Consider the following 17,054-nt stretch of genomic DNA (forward strand, 5'->3'; position numbering starts at 1 on the left):
GATTTGTTGTGAAGCTGAACAGAGTGTGTGTGTGTGTGTGAGGTCAGTGTGCCTTCATTGTCACATAATATCTGGGAGTCTAACCTTTCGCATAGCCTTGGTGTGAATAAAATGATCGTTGCACCAGATGCTGGAATAATTGTTGTTTTTCCACTGCATGTAGACGTTGAGGTATGTCAGGTGGTCACTCTCTGGCACGGAGAACTTTTCTCTGACCTGGTCGCTCTCCTCCTCACGGCCCTACATATACCACAAACGCACATACAAGCCATAGATATAGTAGTAAGCCGTTTTAGATTAACTTTATATATTACTAAAAAAATATATATATATTTTACAAACATCCACTGCAGACTATCATTTAAAACTGCAAAAGGGTTATATAACTACTAAATGAGGTGTAATTAAAACTACAACTTAATAGGTGTTGAGTGGTTACAAAGAGAAATGCTTGTTGATCGACCAGGACTTATAAGAGTCCACAGATACTGTACAATGCAAATGAGCCTTCTAGTGGCTGTAAGAAGCGTATGGAATGACAGTGGAATCCGATTGGACAACCACTTGAGACAATTACTGCTACATACTGTATTTTATTTTCTGTCCAATAATGCCACTTTCGGACTAAGTTTACATGCATTAGGTGAACAACAAACAACAAAAAACTGCAGTTTCAAACCTTGGGTCTGTAAAAGATTGCTGGCACAGACAGCATAGAAACAATGATGAGGATGTCAGCGCTGCAGCCCATATCACAAGACACAATCAGCATCTTGGACAGGGCTGGGTCGAGGGGGAACTCCACCATCATACGGCCGGTTGGTGTCAAGGAACCTGAGTGCATAGTCATGAAGTCACACTTCCAGAATGATTAAGTTTATGACATGTGAACATGGGACAAGACCAATTTTAAGACTGTTTTCCATCAAAAGCATGTTAAACATTGGAAAACGGAATAATTAGACTTTTTAGCATACAAGAGGGGGATGAGCTAACACTGCAGAATACTCGCATCTAGAAAACGGAGTGAGATTAAAGGAAAAAAAACGTTGCCTGTTCTGATTTGAATGATTTGACGACAATGTCTGAGAAGCTTACACAGAGGAGAAGCAGGGAAGCAGAGCTGCCGAGTTGGGGCAGGTAAGGCTTAATCAGCGATAATCTGCTGTTAACACACCATACAGGGAATCATCAAAAGTACCTCCTTATCCACAAATCCCTAAATCCCTTGGAATCTGGCTAAGGATGAGACAGAAATGAGGCCAGAGCAGTAGAATCAAACACGGGATCAGTTACCAGGCAATTACTCCAATGACTAAACCTTCAACTAGCTCATCTAGGCTTGCTTGCAGACTCTATGTTTATACCAGACTCGTCAGTGACAAGATGTAGGGGCTTTGAAGCAGCAATGAGGGAGAAATAATAAAAGACATTAAAGCACAAAACAGTCATGATTGAATTACATACTAGGGAGCTTAAAGAATAATCATTAACGGTACTAGTTCAGCATGCTTCACCAAGTCAAAGTCAAATTCAAACACATGGTGTTTGAAATATCATAATAAATAATTTTAAGAAACCAATCACTTAAGGATGGAATTAGGATGGCATGAGATGATTGATTACGTTGGAGACAAATCTGTAATCTCACCACTAGATGTCACCGTTTATCACGGACTAGTATTTTAAAATCAAGGTAAAGAATGTATGATACTTTCTTCAATTTGCTAATATTTTAAGGATTGTAAAAAATATAATTATTATTATTAAATTAATGATTGTACTAATCAGGCTAATTGTTTTAAATGTAAAATAGAGTACCGTATTTTTCGGACTATAAATCGCAGTTTTTTTCAGTTTAGCTGGCGGTGCGACTTATACTCAGGAGCGACTTATGTGAAATTATTAACACATTACCGTAAAATATCAAATAAAATTATTTAGCTCATTCACGTAAGAGACTAGACGTATAAGATTTCATGGGATTTAGCGATTAGGAGTGACGGATTGTTTGGTAAACGTATAGCATGTTCTATATGTTATAGTTATTTGAATGACTCTTACCATAATATGCTACGTTAACATACCAGGCACGTTCTCAGTTGATTATTTATGCGTCATATAACGTACACTTATTCAGCTTGTTGTTCACTATTCTTTATTTATATTTTAAATTGCCTTTCAAATGTTTATTCTTGGTGTTGAGTTTTATCAAATACATTTCCCCAAAAAATGCGACTTATACTCCAGTGCGACTTATATATGTTTTTTTCCTTCTTTATTATGCATTTTCAGCCGATGCGACTTATACTCTGAAAAATACGGTATTTTACACCAACTACTATTATTTAATTAATTGGCCACAACATAAGTAGACCAACAGAATCGAATTGCTTGGATTCAAAATGATGTCACGGCAGGCTTAAAGAATGTGTGTGGTTGTCAAGCCAGCGTCTATTATCAATGGGTACTAGGAGCCGTTCAGCCTTTCTTGAAGAAAAATGCCCTATTCTTGCGTTGTTTTCGGCTGTACAAACTGTTTCAACCGATTTCTTCCCATGCGGGAAGAAATCACTTGTCGGAATACCAGCAATAAGAAAAATGCAACAAAGCTACAGTATATTGAATGTGTAGTCCCCACCAGTGTTATCGAGAGCTCCCAAGATCCAGAGCTGGTACATGGAGTTAAGCATGTTGTCTTCAGGTGGCGGATCCATGAAGTGGAAGAGAAGCAAATCCTGAACACCGAGTGACTTCAACAACAGGACTACGTTGGCCAAGTTGGTCCTCTGTATCTCTGGTATGGTGGTGGTTAGCATCTCATTCTTATAGGCACTTTGAGTGTAGAGCCTGATTAGGGAGACATTAGACATGGTTGAATATATTATTAATCATTCTTGACTATAGCTCTTGACTAGGTATGAGCATATGCTGCATAGTATGTAACACTAACACATTAGTAAATGTGTAAATGAAGAGTAAAAGCTGTGTGGCAGCTTGTACTCTTCATTTTGTAACAAGTTGAGATTGCAACTTACCGGTAAATGGTACATGTTATGATAGTTTTCCTACATTTAAAATACTTCCTTGTGGTCTATATAACATGTAATGGTGGTTCTTTGGTCAAAATTTTGCATAGATTACCGGTATGTTGTAGTGTCCTAAAACCTGAAATCTTGAGTGGCATGCATTTTTAATATGCAGTATATTGGCTGTGTGGGCTCTTTGGAACCCAGTAAGTATATAAACAAAAAAAGGTTAAAGTTGTTTTCTGCCATCTTAAATCGAACATGTGATGTGGTATATTCTTTCTCCACCACTAAATGGCAGTATAATGTCCTTGAAAGTGGAAACCAGGGTCTTGTAGAGAATGTTGTATTGTGGTCATACTTGCCAACCCTCCCGAATTTTCCGGGAGACTCCCGAATTTCAGTGCCTCTCCCGAAAACCTCCCGGGACAACCATTCTCCCGAAAATCTCCCGATTTCCAGCCGGACAACTATATTGGGGGCGTGCCTTAAAGGCACTGCCTTTAACGTCGTCTCTCACCTGAAAAGGAGACTATTATATATGTCTCCGTTATCCATAGGTTTATCTATAACCCATAAAGTAGGCAGGCACGGAACTATTTCTCAGCATGTGTTTATTCCAGCCGGCAAGTTCATACACTGACACACAACATCCGGATTCCCATCATGCATTGCTTCAAAACTACGGCAAGTTGTACGATCTAAAATTTCCAGCCGGACAAACAATATTGCACTGCCTTTAGCGTCCTCTCACCTGAAAAGGAGACTATTATATATGTCTCCGTTATCCATAGGTTTATCTATTACCCATAACACGGTGGCCAAATGGATATAGTCAATCATGAACGGTCAGAGAAGCACAAGGCTGGTCACAGCCCAGTATTATGGGCCACCTTGCAAGCAACATTCCGTTCTCATTTGCGGATGTTTTCAACAAATCCGTGAAGGATATGTTCCCGGATTCAGAGATCGCTCGCCAGTACTCAAATGGCAGAACAAAAGCTACTCAAATAGTGAAAGGTAAGGGTTTTTTTTTTTTTTAAGTAAGCAGCAAGAAAAGTACAGTTAGTAGAACAACTGTGTTTTCGTTACTGTTTACTGTACTATATATATATATATATATATATATATATATATATATATATATATATATATATATATATATATATATATATATATATATATATATATATAATAAATACTTTAATTTCAGTGAATTCTAGCTATAAATATACTCCCCCCCCTTAAGCCCGCCCCCCCAATCTCCCGAATTCGGAGGTCTCAAGGTTGGCAAGTATGATTGTGGTCCACACAACTAAAAATGTGATGCCCACATATGCGGACGCCAGGTCCAAGCAGGTTAAAGACCATCTTCATACCAGTTTCTGACTGTCTCTTAAGTATGCGCCGTTTGGTGGGCAATCTTATTTATGTGCCTGCACTTTGATTGCATCTCCTCCGCGTCAGCCATGTTGTAGTTTTTAGCGCCTCCATTATGAGTCTACTGACAGAGTACGAACTATACGCTAATTTGTATTAGAAATCTCAACAGCGGAGGATGCATGTGCATGTATGAGTCAGTCGACCCTACAACATGATGATAGAGAAAAATAAGGAACTTATCGACTACAACTTATCGGACTTGTGCAAAGCTCTTTTAGTAAACCTTGACCGTATTTGGAGATATCCGCTGACATCACAAGTTGTGCAAACTCAAAACAGCTTGTTTGGAGTAAGCTTGAAGGAAGGCACGACTCCATGGTTTCATTTCAAATTTTTGGAGCTTATTCACATTCCAAATACAAAAATAACGGTACCAATAGGTAAGAAAAGTTGGTTTTGCATAATAGGTCCCTTTTAAGTGCATATGGCACAGTCAGAGCTAAAAATTAAGCATGCTCTAAGGTTCAAGCACCTGTTCCAACACCTCTATTGTAGCATTAGTTGACAAATAATGGACTATAATTTGTGTGATCTTCATCGTATGACTATCATATTCATGAAGACATACCTTATTGGGCATTAACAATGTAAAATGTACTGCAAAATGCGTGTTTGTCAGTCAACAAATGGTCAAGTAAAATCTCTTGACAGTAAAATTTGTGTTTCCTTGCTTTAAAAAACAATGGAGAGGAAGATTCAATACCTGTAACACTGCCCTGGTCCTGTACGCCCTGCTCTGCCAGAACGCTGATTTGCATTTGCTTGACTGATGGGATACACTTGTAATGCATCCATTCCAATGCGAGGGTTGAACACCTGTTAATATGTGCATAAAACAAAAGGCTCATCACAATCGTGAAATACAATATATTTTTAGCCAGAGAGTTGTAAGGTGGCTGGAGGCTCGGAGTACCTTAAGTTTACAGTATCCTGCATCCACAACAAACATAATCCCATCCACAGTGAGGGAAGTCTCAGCAATGTTTGTTGCAACAATACATTTCCGAACTCCATCTGGAGCCTTAAAAGGGTGGAAAACAATGGTGGAGAACATGATTTGTCACTAATGATGATTACACAACAGGCTATTTGATAAGGGAAACTCCTTTAGCTAACCCAAAATATGCAATATGATGAAAAATAAAAAAAGAAAAAAAACCTTCTGGAAGATTTTGGCCTGGAGGTCAGAGGGTAGCTGAGAGTAAATGGGCAGCACAGCCAGAGCAGGCGCATTATCCAAATCCTCCAATCGCTCCACAATCTGATCGGATGTCACCTATAAGAACAAGATTATATCTTAATAAATAACAGAATATCCTATAGTATCTAAAATTCTGCCCGTACAAATAATACTTAGTTTTGCTCAGTCAGAGATGTATGAATCTAGCAAAATGTTTATTATTGTGGTCTTACAAAAAAGATCTTGATAACTTTAAAGTCAAATGTTCTTCTATTGCATTTAATTCAATTAAATAGGCAATATGCCTCGCCCTGTACCTTACCTCAATATCTTCCTGACCAGGCATAAAAATAAGGATGTCTCCCATCAACCCACTGAGGTGGATCTGCAGTGCCTGTTTTACTGCTGCCTCCACATAGTCTTCCTGAGGAGTCTAAGCAAGAAAAAACAGAACAAATGACTGCAAAAAAATACAGCAATTATGGTGTTGAAAGGTAATAGAAGTGTAACAATAATGGAACAAAGGAGCAAATGCCTCAACACATACCTTGCTAAATAATATGTCAACAGGAAATGTTCTTCCTGGAATGTGGAATATAGGTACATTGCCAAAAAAAGATGCAAATTTGTCAGAGTCCATTGTGGCAGAGGTAACAATGAGTTTCAAGTCTGTGCGTCGTGATACAACCTAATAGAAAAAGAGATGTCAAAAACAAACCTTCATTTCATGTATTTAAAGTAGAGAAGCTCTGGGAAATACAAACAGACCTCACGGAGCAGGCCAAACAACACATCGGTATTTAGTGAGCGCTCATGAGCTTCATCCATGATAACGGCACTGTAGTGGTCCAGGTCAGATTCCCTTAGTGACTCTCTCAGCAGAATACCATCTGTCATGTACTTGATCATTGTTTTCTCACATGTGCAGTCCTCAAAACGAATTGCGTAGCCCACCTGCGTCATATAAGATTTCAGTTTTTTTTTATCGATTGAAATATGCAGTTTATTGGAGTTAGCGTAATCAATTATCAATTTCCATGTCAACATTCTACCAAAACCAATTCAGTTGATATGCAGTTTTACACTGTATATCATCCATCCAAACTTTGGAAATAAAGTGCCAACAAAGGCATTGATGTCAGCAAACAGTATTTGTTTTAGTTATATGCAGCCTTACATTGTAATTCATATTTTTGGTAGATACATTTTCATTTTACTTTGTGTTAAGAAATGTATCTGATTTAATAATGTGGACAAATCCAAATTAAACAAGTCAAAAACGTAAACTGTGATATTTCCATCTACACCTTATAGCCAAGTGTGTATAGTCAGTTCATCTGCCTCACCTCTTCTCCAAGGTTGGTGCCGATCTCCTCACTGACTCTCTTGGCCACACTCATGGCAGCCACTCGGCGGGGCTGTGTACAGCCCACCATGCCATAGCTGGTGTAGCCATCTTCATGTAGATACTGGGTCAGCTGAGTGGTTTTCCCACTGCCCGTTTCACCAACAACAATTACTATGCTGTTGTCTCTGCAAAGCACAGACAGACATGGTTGATCATGTAATTTCAGTGAATGATGTGGAAGGTTTTGGAGCCGTTGAGTGGTATGAAGTGTCATTAAGCATACCTTATGATGTTAAGAAGCTGCTGCCTGACAGCAAAAATAGGCAAGTATTGTCTCTGCTCTAAAATGCTTTTCTTCTTAGCAAACTCACTGCTGGCTTGGCTCTTTTCTTTCATGTGATCTGCAAATTTCTGCTCTGCTCTATAATGTAAAAAGAGATTATAAAAAAATTACTTAAAATGAAGACAAAGGGTAGAATAGATGGATGTTACAATTATGTGGGTAAAACTACAGTATAAACCAGTTAAAAGAGCCAGACTGACTTGTAGTCTACTTTGCCATCCTCGCCAACCTCTTGATCTCCCGCACCTTCTTCAGTCTTCTTGATGCCCATGATGTCCCCCAGCTTAGTGCCTGCCAGTTCCCAGTGTTTGTGTTGGGCCTAAAAACATATTCATCATGTCATTAAACATGATTCAACATTCTTTGTTTTATGCACCAGTTTTAATTAAAGCGTTACTGGGAAAATTACCGTTTAGTTTTATTTATTTATTTATTATTTAGTGACATGATTAGGTAGTGCAAATACTGGCAATATCAACAATAACAACATAAAATCTTGTAACAAAGGTTACGGTAACCCCCTTAACACAAAATTTAGGATCGTGAGTGACTGAGTTAGATATTAAATTAAAAGGTCTTTTGGTGCTTTATCTGATTATTGTAGGTATATTACATGTATTCTACAGTTGTCCCTCACCTTGTTGTGGTTAACTTACTGTACTACAGTCTCAGTGCATCACATATTATTTAAATTTAGAAAAATAGGTATTTTATATACAGTACATGTTTAATCATAACATCTATTTGATATTACAAGTCGTCTATTCAGAAGTGAAGCGGCTTTGCCCATGTGACACCGTACACAGCAGGTAATGGCAAAACAATTTCTTTATTTATCCAAACACAACAACAACACCCAGCTTAACTGTCAATGTGTCCGCACGCACACAAAAGTCCCTTTGGTGGGCAGCACTCCATAATGTTACCAAACATGTTGCTACAAAAAAAAAAAAAAGGAAAATCCTTTTACATTGTGTCCTTGAATATTTGTGGCATTTGTTGAACAGTCTGGGAGTGGTAAACATGCTTAGGGTCACTTTCCAGCCACAGCTAGTGTTAGCACAAACTCCGGTTCTCCATCGGCTTTTGTCCTGGTTCTGCTTTCTCCTTTGCTGTAATAAAGGCCCCCTCTGGCATATTTTTAACAAAAAAGTCCGGTCTTGTCACAGTTAAAAATCTTGCTTAGGTAGAAATTCCCCCTCATCCAATAAAATCCCTGAAGCAGCAGCTTTGTTTAAGCAGCCTCGCCATGGTGCACCAACGATGTGGATGACGGCTTCTCTTTTTAAAGTTTTCCAAACACCTGAGGCTTGCCTTAAATTGTTCTTTCTTGCTGGATTCCAGCATGGTTACTATTGGACATCAAGTTGCCATATACAGCAGGGTGGAACAGGGTTTAGTGTTGTTGCCTCACAATAAGAAATATTGTTTTTCTTGAGCTATGTACGAGTATTGTATGTCTGGGTGGAGGTCCTACTTTGGAGGTAAGTTGTACCGCTTTCATTGATCACATTTGTTATATCATGAGCAAACTTTAACGCTATGTTATTTAAGTTGTATTATGAGAGAGAGAGCGAGAGAAACATAGAGAGAGAGATGAGAATCTGCTGTTGATATGAAAGATTACAAAGTTGGTTTTGGCATGGTTTTTTATGGCAAAATTTGGCCAGTTTTGCCAGATTGTATTTTTTTGCTAATAATTTTTTGGTGTGGTGACAACAGTTTTGTTCGATAAAGTGATTGATAGACATCTTGTCCTCCTTAAAGTGTCTCAACCGACGTAATAATAATTTAATACTGTTGAAGAATATTGTTTTATCTGTTGTGGCCGCTTGTTGTCATCTGTCACTCACAAAGTAGCATTGCAAAATCCATCCATCCATCCATTTTCTACCGCTTATTCCCTTCGGGGTCGCGGGGGGCGCTGGAGCCTATCTCAGCTACAATCGGGCGGAAGGCGGGGTACACCCTGGACAAGTCACCACCTCATCGCAGGGCCAACACAGATAGACAGACAACATTCACACTCACATTCACACACTAGGGCCAATTTAGGGTTGCCAATCAACCTATCCCCAAAATCATATGCAAAATCACACAGAATAATTTGTTGTGTTTAGTGTGTTTAAAGTTTAGGTTACAAATAATTTTGTGCAAAGCACGGACTTGCTGTGCGCAGACAGACCAGAGCGGGCTTCAGGCTTCTGGCACTGAATCCAAGCCCCAAAGGAAGATGCTTACCTAAAAAGGTGAATCTCCTATTGGCTATGCTAAACAAGGTAGCTCAATTACCAGCTATTATCTGAATCTTCATTTTGCTCCATAAGAGAGGTTAAAAGGAATATAAGGACCACGACAGCAGTGTCTATTAAAAAGACTTAAACAACTTTCCATAACTTTGTTCCTCACTCAAAAGAACACAAGAGTCATGCCGCCACTGCCGTCTTCACCGCACAGCTAATTTTCCATTATCATTCTTAAGTAATATTTTATGTGTTAGAATTACATACAAGTTTAGAAAGTGTTCAAGAGCGTAGTGTTTATGAATATGTGATACATTTTTCAGCAATTGTTGTGTTTTAAATGAACCATCCTACCTTTTTGCGTTCTTTTTGTTCACGATGTTTACGAACCAGCTGACTGCCCTTGCGGGAGATGATGGCCATGTCAGAGGTGGCATCTTTCACAGGAATGACAGGCTCTGGCTGCAGCGACAGGACAAATGCACAAAGGCAAACAAACATTTAGAACAAACTCTTTACTTGTATAAATGTATACATTGCTCAACATTGTTTTGGATTTACTACTGTAACCTTACTATACCTGTTTAGTGAACACAATTCTCCCATCCAGGAATGGCGGGACTAAGTTGTGAACCAGCAGGTGAACCTTTGCTGCATTGTCCTCTTCGAAGTCTTCATCCACCTCCAACCTCTGCACTACACCGCTGGTCAACATACGATTGGTCTCCCATCGCTCATTGTCCTATTAACAGAGAAACGTACTTGTTAAACATAACACACAACATAAACTCCACACTCGCGGTGCAATAGAATATAATTACCTCGTTGATTTGACGTTTCTGAGCAGATATCCTTTTCTGAGTCTGCTTCTGAAGGATCTGCTCTCTCTTCTTGATATACTCATCAGATGTGGACGTAAAAGGGTTGTGGAACTCATCATAGCCTTCATCCATCATGTACCAGTCTCTGTCTGCTTGCTGCAAAGTGTAGGTCAAAAAGGTTAATGGGGACTATGAGCAATTCAAGGGAACATACTGTATTCGATTGATCTTGACTCCTACCTTCTGATCTTCTTCCCATTGCTCTTTCTCATCCCTGTTTTCAAATGAAATTCCACCTTCGCCATCTTTTTTACCTAAAGTAAACAAAGTAAGGACCTTTAGCAGAGGTCTTTCGAGATAAACTGGTTTTGAAAGTCTCTTTGTGTTTACCTTATGCCATTGTTTAATGATGTAATGCAGGGTTTCCCTGTATTAAATACTGGCACTGCGGCACCCTCAAGTTATATTATTTTCCTTTTTATATAGTACGAGATCTCAAAAGTTGTATTTTAAGGATACTCAACAGTCTGGTTGCAGTGTAGATGATGACGTTTGGAAATCTGGTGTTTGATTGCACCTTGCCATTTGCAATTGCTAGAGTTGAAAGCCATTATTACGTGTGTGCAAGCCTGCGATTACGGAGGTGTTATTGAACACTACTGTCGACATGTTTGCAGTAAAGCTTCAAAATAGCATTAGCGCCTCTGTGCTACAAAACATTTAATATAATACAGGTCTATACATTGTTCTTTTTCTTAAAAGCTGCTGCATGTCACAGTTACAAAGGTGTTTAGAGAATCTGGGTATCATTTGTTTAATATTTTTTTAATATAAAACTAAAACAAAAAAAAACTAAATAACTTGTTTTTACAAGATTTGGTTCCAGACACAAAACAAAAAACAAGTTTTTCCAATTTCCGATTTTGTGCGCAATTGGAAAATGGACAAAACGAATAACAGACAATTTAACTTTAATTTTGCAAATCCAAATGAAACACCAAGTTTACCCGGAAGAAGTCTTACGTGGACTTGGGCTTGCAGGTAAACAAACATAGCAGAAGACAGGAAGACCCATCCATCCATCCATCCATCTTTCTACCGCTTGTCCCTTCGAGCGGTCTAAATCAAGTTAAAGTTATGGGATGTCTTTATTTTAAACTAACCAAAAATTGAAGATGTAATATAAATACAAAACTGGATAATACCTTGATACACATAATCTTGTCATGCTGAGCGTGTTCACAAAAAAGGCCGGCTTAGCGGCAATTACAGATCACAATCATTTACGTCACTCAAAGTACAATAATCTTATGAAGATATTAGATACACATATATATGTATGTATATATTAGGGCTGCAACTAACGATTAATTTGATAATCGATTAATCTGTCGATTATTACTTTGATTAATCTATTAATAATCGGATAAAAGAGACAAACTACATTTCTATCCTTTCCAGTATTTTATTGGAAAAAAAACCAGCATACTGGCACCATACTTATTTTGATTATTGTATCTCAGCTGTTTGTACATGTTGCAGTTGATAAATAAAGGTTTATAAAAATTTAAAAAAATAAAATAAATAAATAAATGTTTTATTTTAAAATAAAAAATTGCCTCTGCGCATGCGCATAGCATAGATCCAACGAATCGATGACTAAATTAATCGCCAACTATTTTTATAATCGATTTTAATCGATTTAATTGATTAGTTGTTGCAGCCCTAATATATATATATAATTTTATACTGGCTTCCTGTGCACTTAAGATGCGACCCCCTTTTAGACCAGTTGATCTGCTGTCTCTCTTTTCTGCTCTGCCCCCATTTTCTGCATGGAGAGGTTATCAGATGACCATAGATAAGCCTCCACAGATGACGCGCTAGCTGTTCAAAGACGGGACCCAAGATGAACCACTTCTCTTTGCATCAGTTGGAGACGTCTCTGCACTGCTGACTTGTCTCAATTCAATATGATCCCCTGCTGGTCTTTCAATAGACTGGACTTTCACATTATTAACTGTATCCACTCGATATTCATTGCACCGGTCACCCAGGTGAGGATCCCCACATCTGCGGTCCTTTTCAAGGTTTCTCGTTGTTCCCATTGGGTTGAGTTTTTTCTTGCCCTGATGTGGGATTTGAGCAGAGGATGTCGTTGTGGCTTGTGCAGCCCTTTGAGACATTTATCATTAAGGGCTGTATAATTAAACTTTGATTGATGGCAGCAGGTACCTAAGGGCCTTGTTAATTACACAATATAAAGAGTGAATTTAGAATCACTCGAAGTAGCAGTAACAAATGTGGATAAATATCTGAAAAAGGAAACAACAAATCTGAACTGGAATGCTAAAAAGGCGCTTATTTCTATCTCTTTATAAGGAAATGGTAGTGCAACATAATGTCTTGTTCCACATGGAGTTTCGCCGAATATCAGGGCTATATCCAGACAAACATGGATATTTTAAAAATGCATATTTTTCTATTTGTGTACTGCATATACAACATTTTCAATGTTTGGCTAGGTAAAAAAAAGGCATCCCATAACTTCAACTTCATTTAGACCTCAGTCCTCCTGTCTTTTTCTACTTTTTTTTTTCACCTGCAACCCCAAATCCACCTAAAACTACTTCCGGGTAAACTTGGTGCCTCAATTGAATTTGCAAAAAATAAGTAAAATCGCCCATTATCCATTTTGGCCATTTTCCAATTGTGCACAAAATCGGAAATTGGAAAAACAATGTGTTATTGTTTTTTCGTTTTGGGACTGAAACCAAATATTGAAAAAACAAGTTGTTATTTTGTGTTTATAGTGAAAAACGAATGAATGAATGATACAGATTTTAGAGGGTGCTGGCGTTCGATCATTGTGACCCGCTCTCTCCGAGTACAAACTTTCAGGATACGCATACGCATTGAAAAACAGTACTAGGCCACAGCTCAACAACGATGTTTGGAGTGATTTATGGTCTTGCTTACCTGTTCGAACTCTACACGGTGCCCTTTGCATCCGTTTTTTAATCATTTCATATTCTAAGATATCTCTTGTGGGTGGTGCCAAAATAAAGCTAATATTGATGTTAATTTATGTCTTCATTACAAAAGCTTTTTTGGACACTGAATTTATTTTACTGAATTTTTTGCGTTTGAATTTTGGGAACTGAATTGTTTTACATCAAACAGCTGACAATGTCATTAAAAACAATTCTGTGTTTTAAAATTCAGTGTCTAAAAACTCAGTTAAAAAATAAAAAAATTCTGTGCTGAACAATTTGCTGATTCAAAAAGCAAGACATAGACATCTCATATAATCGAGCAAGAACAACAAAGTACATGGCGAAACAAATGCCAAGGGTAAAAAACATCCACTTATTTGTAAAAATATGACTGTTCTGCAGAACTTTGTTGTAAAAATCTGCCTTTGCCTGACACTCGCTATCAGGCTTTTTTGCTCTGTCAACAAGCTTTGTTCGTGCCTGGTCTGCATGAAGCAGAGCTTCATTTCATATGTCACTCAAAAGTGCAGATTCTCACCATTGAAATCATTCCTATAGTTTGAAAATATTTAGCGGGCCGCATTGAAATGTTAATTATGTTGTGTTATGCCCAGGTAGCCCAGTTAGCTGTCTTGTTTATGCTGTTTTGCAAGACTTGTGTCACATGACTTCAAACCCGTCTTAATTTACCGTAAGTGAGCCTTGCTTTTTGATGCAGCAAATTTTACAGCACTGATTTTTTTTTTAACACAGAATTTTTATACTTTTTTTTCAATGCAATTGTCAGCATACAAATTCAGCTCACAAAATTCAGATGCAAAAATATAGTTAAAGGCCTACTGAAACCCACTACTACCGACCACGCAGTCTGATAGTTTATATATCAATGATGAAATCTTAACATTGCAACACATGCCAATACGGCCAGGTTAACTTATAAAGTGCAATTTTAAATTTCCCGCTAAACTTCCGGTTGAAAATGTCTATGTATGATGACGTATGCGCGTAACGTCAATCGTTGAAACGGAAGTATGCGGACACATTAAATCCTATACAAAAAACTCTGTTTTCATCTCAAAATTCCACAGTATTCTGGACATCTGTGTTGGTGAATCTTTTGCAATTTGTTTAATGAACAATGAAGACTGCAAAGAAGAAAGTTGTAGGTGGGATCGGTGTATTAGCCTCGGACTACAGCAACACAACCAGGACGACTTTGAGATGGATAGCAGACGCTCTAGCCGCCGAACTCACCTTAACTTTCTCCGTCTCCGGGCCGCCGACCGCATCTGTGATCGGATGAAGTCCTTCGTTGCACCGTCGATCGCTGGAACGCAGGTGAGCACGGGTGTTGATGAACAGATGAGGGCTGGCTGGCGTAGGTGGATAGCTAATGTTTTTAGCATAGCTCTGTGAGGTCCGGTTGCTAAGTTAGCTTCAATGGCGTCGTTAGCAACAGCATTGTTAACCTTCGCCAGGCTGGAAAGCATTAACCGTGTATTTACAGGTCCACTGTTTAATAGTATTGTTGATTTTCTATCTATCCTTCCAGTCAGGGGTTTATTTATTTTGTTTCTATATGCAGTTAAGCACAATGCTATCACGTTAGCTCCGTAGCTAAAGTGTTTCGCCGATGTATTGTCGTGGAGATAAAAGTCACTGTGAATGTCCATTTCGCGTTCTCGACTCTCATTTTCAAGAGGATATAGTATCCGAGGTGGTTTAAAATACAAATCCGTGATCCACAATAGAAAAAGGAGAGAGTGTGGAATCCAATGAGCCAGCTTGTACCTAAGTTACGGTCAGAGCGAAAAAAGATATGTCTTGCACTGCATTCTAGTCCTTCACTCTAACGTTCCTAATCCACAAATCTTTCATCCTCGCTCAAATTAATGGGGTAATCGTCGCTTTCTCGGTCCGAATCGCTCTAGCTGCATTGAAAACAATGGGGAAATGTGAGGAGCCTTTCAACCTTTGATGTCACGCTACTTCCGGTACAGGCAAGGCTTTTTTTTATCAGCGACCAAAAGTTGCAACTTTATCGTTGATGTTCTCTACTAAATCCTTTCAGCAAAAATATGGCAATATTGCGAAATGATCAAGTACGACACATAGAATTGATCTGCTATCCCCGTTTAAATAAAAAAAATTCATTTCAGTAGGCCTTTAAATAAATTCAGTGTAAAACATTTTTTTAATTTGATCTGTGCATAAGTGTTTCACCAAGCTTAACTTTCTGATTGTCACAAAACGTTACCTATTAAATATATTCTATAATTGTGGAAAAATTTAACTTTAAACAAGTTGCAAACAGTCCGTTTAAGTAACTAAATATGACATGTCCTTTCTGTCTCTACATGTTTAAAAATGCTCACCTACTCTCTGTATGGCATATTGAGGAGCGATGTGGAGAAGTAATCGCAATAATTCAATGACATCTTAATTTAGACTGAGAACTAATTTAAAGTCCTCTGTTCTTTCTTTTCCTGAAAGTTTGTGAAATGTTACTGTGTGTAGTCTCTATCTTGCCCCGCCCTCTCAGTGTTGTCCAGCTAAGGGGAAACACAAAGACAGTACCTTTTCCTTGAGATAAACGAGGGGTGGAGCCTAAATGCTTCCTGTCATTGGCCCACTCGTTGTACTTGTAGGATGGAGTGGGCAGAGGTGTGTCATCAGGATAACGGCCTCTCACTGACCTAAGTCAGAGCAACAGAGACAACACTGCATTAGCTTAAGGGAATATGTGCAAATTACATTTACGTGAGAGTGCAGACAATGTCAATAAATAAATTGATATACCCAATGTCACAATATGCATCAACACAACCGAATAAAAAAATAAAATAAAATCATATATATATGAAAATGATGTGTAAAAAATTCTACATATAAAAATTCAGTGTGAAAAATTTTAGTGTAAAAAAATTCTGTGCTGAAAAATTTGCTGCTTCAGAAAGCAAGAGCACTTCTGGCAAATCAAGACTAAAGCAATCGAGCAGTCTCAGAACGAGCCAATGAGGTGTCAAGTTTGAAGTCACGTGACACGGGCCTTGCAAAACAACATAAAAAAGGCAGTTGACAGGGCTACCTTGGCATAATACAACATGATTAACATTTCATGTTGTATGGATATTTTCTAACTATAGAAATGATTCCAATGGTTAAGATCTACACTTTTGAGTGACATACTACGTCATGATATGCAGCTAAACTGACTGTGATACACAATGTGACCAGCAGATGGTGCTGGGTAATGATGTTCAGGTAAACGTAAAAAGACAACATGTTTGGATGCATTCATAGAGGGAGGAATAAATGTTTGAGCATATAAACTTGTTGTTCACAAGACAAAGTTTGGTCATTAATAGATGAACAAGTTACAACACACTACGGTGACCATAGGAACAGTGCAGGGTTTCCCACACATTAATTTATTTGTCGCAGCCCGCCACGAAAGAATTACGTCCGCCACAAATAAATAAAATAAAAATAAAAATAATAACAAAAATAACAAAAATATATATTTTTTTTTTGTCCTCTCCAGCTTCTCAGGCAAATCATATAGTTGATGTAGATGCCCATATCGGCTGTTCAGATTTACTTTACAAAAGAGAAGTGTAGGATACTTCTCTTGTTGCCTTATTTGTATTT

The 17,054-nt window shown here is 38.1% G+C and overlaps 1 protein-coding gene across 2 annotated transcripts in view; it reads right to left on the reverse strand.

Moving 5' to 3' along the window:
- The window catches only part of dhx38 (DEAH (Asp-Glu-Ala-His) box polypeptide 38), a 33,714-nt gene that overhangs the window by 8,568 nt on the left and 8,092 nt on the right, over positions 1-17,054 (reverse strand). For both annotated transcript variants that reach the window (XM_062028215.1, XM_062028205.1), the window contains exons 6-22: positions 15,981-16,099; positions 10,648-10,721; positions 10,408-10,563; positions 10,167-10,328; positions 9,941-10,048; positions 7,544-7,662; positions 7,284-7,421; positions 6,999-7,185; positions 6,421-6,606; positions 6,200-6,340; positions 5,975-6,085; positions 5,632-5,748; positions 5,386-5,493; positions 5,176-5,288; positions 2,642-2,850; positions 680-834; positions 85-240 (exon numbers count right to left, since the gene is read on the reverse strand). In XM_062028215.1, coding sequence (XP_061884199.1) covers positions 85-240; positions 680-834; positions 2,642-2,850; positions 5,176-5,288; positions 5,386-5,493; positions 5,632-5,748; positions 5,975-6,085; positions 6,200-6,340; positions 6,421-6,606; positions 6,999-7,185; positions 7,284-7,421; positions 7,544-7,662; positions 9,941-10,048; positions 10,167-10,328; positions 10,408-10,563; positions 10,648-10,721; positions 15,981-16,099 — 2,359 coding nt within the window. The remainder of the gene's footprint in view (positions 1-84; positions 241-679; positions 835-2,641; positions 2,851-5,175; positions 5,289-5,385; positions 5,494-5,631; positions 5,749-5,974; positions 6,086-6,199; positions 6,341-6,420; positions 6,607-6,998; positions 7,186-7,283; positions 7,422-7,543; positions 7,663-9,940; positions 10,049-10,166; positions 10,329-10,407; positions 10,564-10,647; positions 10,722-15,980; positions 16,100-17,054) is intronic.

This window comes from Entelurus aequoreus, linkage group LG02, assembly GCF_033978785.1.
Source record: "Entelurus aequoreus isolate RoL-2023_Sb linkage group LG02, RoL_Eaeq_v1.1, whole genome shotgun sequence".
NCBI classification, from domain to species: Eukaryota; Metazoa; Chordata; class Actinopteri; order Syngnathiformes; family Syngnathidae; genus Entelurus; species Entelurus aequoreus.